Source organism: Suillus fuscotomentosus (genome assembly GCF_016647785.1).
Source record: "Suillus fuscotomentosus strain FC203 chromosome Unknown F5891scaffold_63, whole genome shotgun sequence".
Taxonomy (NCBI): Eukaryota; Fungi; Basidiomycota; class Agaricomycetes; order Boletales; family Suillaceae; genus Suillus; species Suillus fuscotomentosus.
The window spans coordinates 36305-46646 of NW_024539575.1; the positions used below are offsets into that span (position 1 = coordinate 36305).

At 44.9% G+C, this 10342-nt stretch overlaps 4 protein-coding genes across 4 annotated transcripts; 2 read left to right on the top strand and 2 right to left on the bottom strand.

Annotated features, from left to right (window-relative positions):
• Positions 1 to 156: 156 nt before the first annotated feature.
• Positions 157 to 700, bottom strand: F5891DRAFT_1193869 (uncharacterized protein; the record flags this gene model as incomplete). Its single annotated transcript, XM_041367836.1, has 3 exons — positions 157 to 285; positions 342 to 575; positions 629 to 700. The coding sequence occupies 3 exons, from the start codon at positions 698 to 700 to the stop codon at positions 157 to 159; spliced, it is 435 nt and encodes a 144-aa protein (XP_041221274.1).
• Positions 701 to 1134: 434 nt separating this feature from the next.
• F5891DRAFT_1193870 (uncharacterized protein) lies at positions 1135 to 1375 on the bottom strand (the record flags this gene model as incomplete). The annotated part of the gene is made up of 2 exons (XM_041367837.1): positions 1135 to 1193; positions 1255 to 1375. The coding sequence occupies 2 exons, from the start codon at positions 1373 to 1375 to the stop codon at positions 1135 to 1137; spliced, it is 180 nt and encodes a 59-aa protein (XP_041221275.1).
• Positions 1376 to 5290: 3915 nt separating this feature from the next.
• On the top strand, positions 5291 to 6470 carry F5891DRAFT_984008 (uncharacterized protein; the record flags this gene model as incomplete). The annotated part of the gene is made up of 5 exons (XM_041377388.1): positions 5291 to 5413; positions 5469 to 5551; positions 5624 to 5706; positions 5818 to 6191; positions 6306 to 6470. The coding sequence occupies 5 exons, from the start codon at positions 5291 to 5293 to the stop codon at positions 6468 to 6470; spliced, it is 828 nt and encodes a 275-aa protein (XP_041221276.1).
• Positions 6471 to 9346: 2876 nt separating this feature from the next.
• On the top strand, positions 9347 to 9776 carry F5891DRAFT_1193873 (uncharacterized protein; the record flags this gene model as incomplete). Its single annotated transcript, XM_041367838.1, has 3 exons — positions 9347 to 9382; positions 9447 to 9601; positions 9656 to 9776. The coding sequence occupies 3 exons, from the start codon at positions 9347 to 9349 to the stop codon at positions 9774 to 9776; spliced, it is 312 nt and encodes a 103-aa protein (XP_041221277.1).
• Between the last annotated feature and the right edge of the window lie 566 nt (positions 9777 to 10342).

Here is a 10342-nt window from a genome sequence, read left to right on the forward strand (position 1 = left end):
CTATCAACGATGTTCATAAAATACACAATATGGATTTCCCCTGTCACTTTACAGACAAATTAGAATGCGAGGTGTCAATGATGATAACAGAAAAATGCTGAAATACAACAAAAAGAGGACATCAATGTGAATACAATTGTCCATGTTCTAACACCATCAGTGACCGTCGTCATTGGACGGAGACACACAGCAGAGGAACAGCATGACATGAGCCCACCATTTTGAGTTGTCAACGCGTTTTGCTTTGTCGCTAGCTCGTTCCGGCTGCCAAGCAATATACAGTGCCTGCAGATGAAACTTGAGACACCAGTCATTGAGAACACATCCTCCAAACGACATACCTTCTTGTCATCTAGTGCAGGAACATCGACAATAGGAGGACTGGAGCAAGAGAAAGTACCAGGTCCTGTGTGTTGCTGGAGTTTAATATCTTCATGGGCGTTTGATTGGAAATGATGGAAGCATTGGGTAAGGCGAACAAGAAGTGCATGTGGACGTGATCCCCAGGGTGGTGCAAAAGCACTGCAGCGGCAATGCAGGGAGGGATCAGGATGGAGACAGTGGGTATTGGAGGACTGGAAATATGAATATCAGAAGTGAGTAGTGCAGGTGAATAGTGGTGACGCACAGGACCACCATCTTGCACATTATCGAAAAGCCTGGTGGCACTTGACGTGAGGCTGGATGGATGGGTGGACATCGCGTAGTATTAGCCTGGAATGCTGATATAATAATCAGTATCAAGGTCAGAAAAAGACACAACATACACCTGATAGCTTGTGTGTGTGGGACATTAGCGTGTTTCATTCTTAAAAGTCACAAGACAATACACATCTTGTTTTTGAGTTCAGGCGTGAATGTTGCTGAGGTTGGGTGGGGAACGGTAGAAGAGCCAGGGTAAGTCAGCGAGAAGCACATGTGAACGTGATCCCCCGGACAGCACAAAAGTATTGCGGAGGTGATGTACAGAGGGATCAGGATGGAGACGGTGGGTGGAAGACTGAAAATATGAATATCAGAGCATGTAGTGCAGGTGAATGGTGGTAATGCACAGAACCACCATCTTGCACATGATCGAAGAAGCCTGGTGGGACTTGACGTGGAGCTGGATGGATGGGTGGATGTCATGTAGCATTAGCCTGGAATGCCGATATCAGGATCAATATGAAGGTCAGGAAAGACACAGTGTACACCTGATAGCATGTGAGATATTAGTGTGTTTCATTCTTGAAAATTCACAAGATGATAACATACCCTTTTTGTGTTCAGATTTTTGTGCCTGATAGCCATTGGGAATGAGATAGCGAGTGGGAGTCAACTTGGCACTCAGCATCAGGTATGGAGATCTTCTAGGCCAACTGTTTTGAGGATCCATGGTGAACGATAAAAAGGAGACAGAAACATAACACAGCAGCATGCAAAACATCTCGGAAACATCTGATTAGTATGACCACGTAAGCATTGGAGCCGTCTGGACTTAAGAACTTCGTGATTGTACTGATCCAGGCAATTATTAGATTCTTAATATCCGGATCTGCCACTCCAACTTCAATCTTGAAGAACTTTGTTCTTCCTCAGGCCAGGCATTGGGCACTGTACTATCCTTGATTACGCTAATCCTAGTAATGTGTCACCGTGACTCTGATACAGGGAATACTAACATAGTAAAAATAGAACAAAGGCCAGGGAGTGAAGTTGAGCTTTGGAGCGAGCTTCATGATGGCATTGAAGGTCGTGCAGACTCGCACCCTCGACATACCCACCTCTTCTGGTCATCCGATCAGCTCGATTCCCAGCAGATTTCCATATGAACACACCACAAGTATGTACGGATACTGTTATCATCAGTCGTGTTCTTCAAAGATGCTCTCTGGATCATCACTGCTTCAAACATTAAGAACCCTGCAGATTTGGGACTTGGATCTGGTTGGAACAATTGTGAAGTTGCAGAAGTTCTGCGAAGTCGCTTGTGATGTGGGATATTGCTGGGCGTGGGGTGATACATGCTGCATCGACCAGTATAACAGCGTTGAGCTTCGAGAATCTGAGTCAGTCAATCCATATTCATCTGGTGTCACTATTCGGCGCTCACCATCATCTACCTAAGTAGTACCGGCAGACATCTCGGCTTCGGTAAAGTCTGGCCCACTCGCAAACAGCATTTGGAACACCTGAGGTCGACTTAGCAGCAGGATAGGGAAGAGTTGACATCTCTGTCGCTCTTGTCCGAGTGAGTCATTCCTCGAGGATGGACGTGGAACATTGCCGTGGCCAGTAGGCTTTGTAACTTGTAATCCAGCGCCCTTACAACCTGCTTGTTCAGACCGTGACTCACTTAACCGACGCTATCACGATGCATTCGGTTGCACTTACATGTATTTAGTCATGAAGCCTAGCCGCCGCACCGAGTCTGAGTCAATTAAGTTGAGTTGAAGCCTCGTGTATCCGTGTTGTACTCCTCTCATCTGACTCAGATCCTTGCGTTTGTACAACGATGGGTAAATACATATCCTTTCGTTGGTAGTGACCATTGTTGACATTCTAGTGGCAGCCAATGGTCAAAACGTCAAGTTCAATTTCTGTGATCCATCAAGAGGTCGTCATAAATGAAACCAGACCACTCGTAAGCTTGATGGCTTCATCCACTATAGTTTCGAGCCCGTTGAAGTTGAAAGTGAGCATTCTTGATTGCAAGTTTCAGGATGACAGACATACAAACTTCTTTGCAGGTCCTGCTGCTGTCTCTGTCAATCATGGTGATATGGCGATCATAGTGGAGTCCGCTTCAACATTGAATGCCAAAGACAAGCCTAGGGCTAAGGAAGATCATTCCTTTCAAGTTGGCTCTCAAAGCAATGTGGAAACTGTGGAGGTTAAGTCAGAACAACCAAGCAGTCTTGTCGTGGATCATCATGATGGTGTTCAAGTTTGGCCTGGGCATGATGATTCCGAGCCTGAGTCCCAGTTAGCGGATCATCCCGCCGCCATCACTCAGGCTGCTACTGCTCCTACAGTCAGGGTAGAATCTGAGTCGGAACAGGACTTGGATTTGATGGAATTCATAAATTGGCCAGTGTTACGCACTCAAATAGATCTGTTATGCGGAGCCCTAAGAGAGGCGTTGTCCACTAATGTTCGTGACGTAACCGGAAGGGTCCGGTGTAGCGACTGAGACTGGCGACGTCGAGTCGGCAGATATCAGAGACGCGCGTGTCACGTGACTTCTAAGACGGATGTCTTCAAAGTCACTGACGTTCTCAAAGTGAGGACAGTCTTGTCCGAACGATGAGTAGTCGATCGAGGTAGACTTAGGCGCGATGAGCACCTAAGAAAAGATACTAGAGACTAAAGCTGAGGGGGCTTTAGAGGGAAGTATGTTCGAGGGAAGATTGAGTAGATTCAAGTTAGGGAATCTAGTACAGAGTGACCGACTACTTATACTAAGTGGAAAGGGTTAAGGGCAAGGCTACCGTACTGTAGGTAAGGGCAAAGGGGAAACGGAAAGGGTATAGGTACGCTGGTAGCAGAGCCTGATTAGTGATGTAAGGTCGAATGTGGAATGAGACCGAGAAACGTTGGAACGAGCCAACGGTAAATGATACAATGTGCAGCATGCACGAGTCAAAGGAAAGATAAGACAAGATAAGGAAAGCCACATTGGTGGCACGAGTCAGAACGAGTCATAGCCCGAAGGCACGTGCGCACGTTGGTGCGATAGGAGGGGGACGAGGAACGGTCCCGAGGATCCGGTCAACGGATAGCCGGTAGAGAAGTACGAGCCGGAGGCATGCGAGGGTGAGGACGAAGGGGAAAAATGATAGGGGGGCCATGTAGCCGATGTTACTTGTAACAGCCAGAGGATCAGATTTAGTACTATTAGTAGTAGTTGGGTCTCTTGTTCGACATTTTTTCTCATACTGTGACCCGGCATCTGCCCACTTACCCTTTCATGGTAAATACTTTATTTAGTTAGCCAGTTTTGCATGACAGTGACTAAAAATTCTAGTATGGTGACAGACTTGTCACAGTGTAGACTCGGACATGCTGTGACTAATACTGGTATATGATGACTGTATGATTCCTGGTGGTTAAGACCCAGCATTTAGAAGTCAAGAATCAACAGGCCTATACTGTGATTAGCTGGTAAAGTATTTCATATTTCAGTACACAGGAGTTTCACTCATAATAGCAACAACTGAGTCATGAGTAGCAGTATTAGCTAAGCATGCATCAAGCACTGGGCCATGAGCCATGCAACATTCAGTTAAACAATAGCATCATGTCGACTGTCATAATCAGCCCCAAGTCTTGCTCCACTTCCCTTCCTGACTTCTTTCGCAGAAACAGCGGGCAGACCAACTCCTTGCAGGAGAAATTTGTGAATCGCAACCTGAAAAAATCGCTATCATTACCAGTCTCTGCCTCGCCATTGAGTTGGGAGGCGATTTTAATCAAGAACGCAGCTAAATCATCCAAAACCTCCTTACTCACAAACAGAAACAAACTCACCCTTCCCACGACCTCAACCGAGACTCAGTTGACTTGGACTGCCACCAAGCGGCTCATATCTAGTGACTGCGACATTACAGTGGCTCAAAAAAGTGTCTCAATGTTTGTAACTTTTCATGTAATTGCTTTATTATATGACACCTCCCTATAGTTTAGTCATATTCACACACCCTGGCTCATAATAAAGCAATTACATGAAATGTTACAAACATTGAGACACTTTTTTGAGCCACTGTATGTCTAAGTTAGTCACTAGCAGCTCAAATACCATGATATAAATGTTCTATCATGTCTAGCATAGTCCCTATACATCAGCCCTATTGAATATCTCTGAAAAATATTCAAGAAATTGCTTGCAGCCTATCAAAATTCATCATAGGGGCTATTTCAGCTGTAGGACAGATTTGCAGCAGAGTGAGAAAGGAGTGCTAAGAAGAAATACTCAAAATTGATAGATAGCATGTCTAGAAGAGTGGCAGAAGTGATTAGAGTAACAGGAGGTCACATGAAGTATCATAATTATAGAGATTGTGTTGATCAAACTGAAAGTCAAAAAATTGTCTCAATGAGTCACCAAATTAAAATAGCCATATCTGCACATGATGACATCATCTTCCCACGCTATAGGGAACTTCAATGAGGCTAAGAAGTATAGCTTTATGACACCTCCCTACAGTTTAGTCATATTCCCACACCCTGGCTCATAATAAAGCAATTACATGAAAAGTTACAAACATTGAGACACTTTTTTGAGCCACTGTATTTCTTCAGGTATGTTCTGATGCTGTCACATACTCGCAAGTCCTTAAGCTTTCAATGCCTCCAAGGTCGATGCAAAAATGTTTTGAAGGCCATCTTAGATTCTAATTTCAACTGTCCCAGTCAGCATAATAGGACCAGTAAGGTGAGTCTTTTGAGAACTGAAAGGCAAGTCATGTGCTCATTCAATCATATTTTAGGTGTTTTCCAATATCTCTGCCAACAAATATGAGGCAATTTCAAAAGTGGTTTTCGAGACTGAGCACATATACCCCAAACCAAGGTAGGAATGATCGTGAGCTCCGCACGAGTATCATTGATGAATCTACGCTAGATTGACATTCCTATCAGACAGATCTATCCTCATCGTCAAAATGGCCCTTCCCCTCCATGAAGTCAGTGTCACATTCCTGGCATCGGAATTATCTCTTCTTGGAGGTATTCCCTTCGACAAACGTCTCATCACTGTCATCGTAGACACGAACTGCAGGCATAACACCCTCAACTCCTGCTAGATATATACACCTGATCTTTCCATGTCATTCAAAGTAATGAAGAAGTTGAATGGTCGTCGCCAAGTCCAACATGTCGCCCTAGGCGAGTGTGCTCTTTCACAAGATGAAGACATCCTCAGTGAGAAGTTCAAGCTAGAGGTTGTGTCCAACACTGAAGCAGACTTGGTCATCAAGCTCAAAGTCGACGAAGGGGGTGACTATGAAAGACCAGGACCTAACTCGGACGCCTATAAACTCCTAGTCGCCACAAAATTTAACCATGACTCTATGACCCTCGTACCTTCGGCCGAATGTCACCTTCCGCTCAATGATTTCACCTATCTCATGGATGTGTCGGCACCCTCCACATCCGTCATTGTCACTGGCCATACGTGGTGCAACATCAGCACTGTGCATTTTCAGATCTGGGTTTGAGGGAACATCCCAATTGACGTGAACGTTGATGATGGTCCCGATGTTGCGCATGGAGTAAGTAACTTTCATGTTTTTGTGCTTAACATCGAACTCACTACAATATGACAGACACTATTTCCGTCCATTGACATGGACAACACAAATGACATGATGAAGAGAGGCCTAGCCAGGATGCGTGACCGCCTTGCTACTCTTCTTCAAGCATCAGATCCTCAGTTTGACGTCAGTCTCATCACGCAGCACGATCCTACATTTCCTATCAAACTCAACTGAGATCACTGCCGTGACAACTTCCTAATCGCAGCTGAGGAAACTGTGCATGCCCGGTACATAGAGTGGTACCATGATGAGTTGAAGAAACCGCGCAAACTCTCTCAGGCTGGTCAGGATTCAGACTCTAGCTACATGGACAGCGGCACATCCCAAAGTGATGACTCCCATGATGACAGACCTTATTGCAACACCCACACAAGGAAGAAACAGAGGACCTCCAACTTGGATGGGGAGTCCGTCACGATTTAGACGTGATTGAACCGGCTTTTTCTGATGTTCCTCACATTTGAGTTAGAGTCTGCGATTTGATCATTGTGACCAGTAGTACTACCCATCATTGTAGTCGCATTGTACGTAATATTTAGCGGATTTTCATGCATCAGTCTAATTGGCCTTGAGTACTAAGCCTGAGGCCCAGGCTCGGGTTTAGCCAATATGTCATAATATTATCAATTCTGATGTGCTACTACTACTAGGTCCCTACCGCCACCACCATCACTGTCATCTTTTTTTCAACAACATCGACTGATTTGCTTTAACAAAGTGTCTTAGCGGCACCTACTAAACTCTCATACATATCATTCCTCTTGGCCCCGCTTTGTGGAACTGACGTGTGGCGGAGACTTCGCCATTGTGAAAACTGCCCTCTCTCCCACCAGGGAAGGTGGGAATAATCACCTTATATGGAATTTACCGAATGGGTCAAGTCCTGTGAACATGATCATATGATGGTACCTGGACGTATAAATAGGCTTTGTTTCACTGCTGTCTCTCTATCCTCTACTTCGCTCTTTTTTGACTTCATTTCATTCTTGATTCCCTCCACTCCACTCCAAGTCTGAGTCACCACCATGACATCCTGTAACTCTACTGCTAACCCTTCCAACGCGCCTGAGTCCAAGCCTGAAGATTCCGGGACTCAACTACAAGTACACACCGATCCATCCCAGCCAATCCCCACCTCTACCAAGGCAAGGGCAAAGTGCCGTATAGCTGCTTTAGAGGAAGAGCTTGAGACACTGCAGCAGGATAGAGGGACTAAGCAGAGGTAAGTGTATTGTGGCCATGACAATCTTGCAAACATTGGCTAATGTAAATCTATCCATAAAGAAAGACCACCTACTACATTGCGCAAGGCAGGGCAATTTGATGCATGGTCATCTCGTACACTAGCTTGGAAGACTTAATCAACGAGAACAATCGCAGGTATGAGAGCTTGCGTCTCATGGATGATCCTAGTATGCTGGAGTAAGTCATCAATTTTTACAAGGTCACAATTTTTCTTATTCTACCACACAGGCAAGATAACCTACAGTCCAGGTACATTGAACTTGCACGAACACTACTGTGGCTGCACCCAAAGCTTGGGGAACTTGATCATGAAGAGTGTGAGGATATGTTATGAAAGGTCTGTATTATTATTTTGCAACGTGTTCACTTTGAGTGTTGATTATTTTACAGCTTAAGAAAGGCGCAGATGCAGCTCGGGGTGATGATACATCCAGTCTCAAAGACCTTGTCACTGGTTGGGTCAATCAAGAGTTTCGCCCATCTCCCTTGATCAGGACTGATGATAAACATTCGCGCGGGTTTGTGAGTGACATCTGTGGGAAGTTGCTTTGCCCTGCAGAGTGGGACTGGGATCAACCACGGTGAGTTTCAATCTTTCTCGAAGAGTAGTACAGGACGTTGATGCCGGGCCAGGGTCAAGGCTGGAATTCGCTGTAGAAACAACTATACTGAGAGGAACTAATGATGCTCCTGACTGTATCTAAAAAATGTTGTAAGGTCACGCATTGCCTAGTCTGCATTACCTGAGGAGACAAGTGCGTTCGACCCTAAAGGGGAAGCGAGTGCAGTGAAGATCTAGAGGTATGCGCTGAAGCGAAGCGTGAGAAAGTGCAGGTGCGCGCAAGGCGCGGGAACACGCGCACATATTAGCGCGAAGCACGGGAAAGTGCACGCGCATATGCGGAAACAATAGAGAGACTAGACTCAAGTGATGATATAATGCAAGATAGAGATGTGAGAATGTGAGATGTGAAGGAATAGATTTCTAATATATCTATATCCTGCTAAGTAGTAAGTGAGTAGTCAGTAGTCAGTTGCAGTAAGGTAAAAAAAGGTAGGAAAAGTCAGTTGGAAAGTAAAAAAAGTAGTCATGTAGTATGTACTGCTGGTGCTTATATAGCGCGCCTAAGCACTGTAATGCAGAGCCGAAGCGCTACCAAGTAGGTATGTAGAGATATATATAAGTAAGGGTTCATGATAAAAATAAAGTGGAACAATATACAAATGAGAGAAACAGAAATATACGCACTAGAGAACTTGGAGGACAGTGGATGGATGCATCTGGATGGCTGGTGCTATAGGGCGCTCAAGCATGGGAACGTGCACGCGCATATACATCGCAAAGCATGGGGGGGGTGTGCGGGAAAGCTGCGCCTCATATAGGGATGGCTGTGGGTAGCGCACAGAGTGACACTACAAGTTCGTGCTATGTACTCCCTAGTGAGAACTGTCATATCAGACCATGAGATGCATGAGTCTCTACATCGTGACAGAACATCAGAGTACATTGTTTCGGAAAACTCCTGGCTGTTGTTTATGTATGAGAATTACAGAGCAAACGGGGACAACCTCGAGGAAGGCTTCCTCAAATTGAAGCTTCTTGCTCTGGTGAGTCGCAACGGTTTTGGAGATATCATCCGCTCATTGTGGTACTGCAGGCTTTCAAAGCTGTCTTCACGTCTCCTTCCTCTGCGAAGGAAGCTGACGGTGATGGCGATGGCACTGACATCCTTGAGAATAATAGGCATGCTTGGCAGAAATAAGATCAGCCTAAGGTCAAAACCTGTGTCGCCTCTATCATCAACATGAAGAAAGTGACACCTCATGCCATCGCTTACATTGTATGTCAAGTGAGTCGCAAACACCTACTATTTTGATATGTGGAATTTAGCCTTTGATTGGCAGGTTCGTTTCGCTTTATCCAGAGTTTCATCTTGGCGCACTGTGGACAGTGACTTTGATTATGAAATTTTTTGGACTAATATTGTGACCTGTTTTGAACTTGTCCCTGGCCCTGTCACTAGACATAAGATGAATGCGCTCCTGGAGTGGTGGACGAGGTAATGCTTTTGTTGCTGCTCAGAGAGTCATAATTGACAGTTGTGGCTATTTAGGAAAGTTTTTGGTACCAACCATCGTCAGGACCTGACGCCTGAGGTCGTGTCTCAAATGTCCATCAACGCACTAGCCAAACAGAGGAGGATGCTGGAGGATGCTGTTTTTGACTCGGAGTAAATCATCTTTTGTGTCTTCTCTTCTCACTGTGCTCTGTCCATTGTCCCCCTTAGCCCCCCAACTCACCATAGTATTACTGCCTGTATTGGCCTAATATCATTCATGTCTGCTATAATTAATTACTAGTTGCAAATTTTATGATGCACACCATTATATCTTGTTTGAGATCGGAGGTCATTTGAAGGGCAATTTCCAATGGCATTCCATGTTGTTCAATGTGCTGAATACTATCACATTTATTGTGACGTCCAATGATCCAAAGTGGGAGAAAATTTCGCTCTCTACCAAATTGTTGTGATGACTTCGCAAACAAAAAGACATTGTGTGGTTTGGTGTTCAACCATCAAAAGTTTCCTACATGTAAGTGCCTTGATTGAGGAGGTCACCTACGATCTCCAACTAAAAAGGATTGGTTAACAGTGTATTTCCATACTATTCAGCACACTAACTGTTACTCAATTCATCGTGATGTCCAATGCCGTCAAGTGGCAAGTAGATTCACTTTTTATACAACAATAGCGACGACTACATGAACAAGAAGAGGCTGCATGGCTTGGTGATTAGCC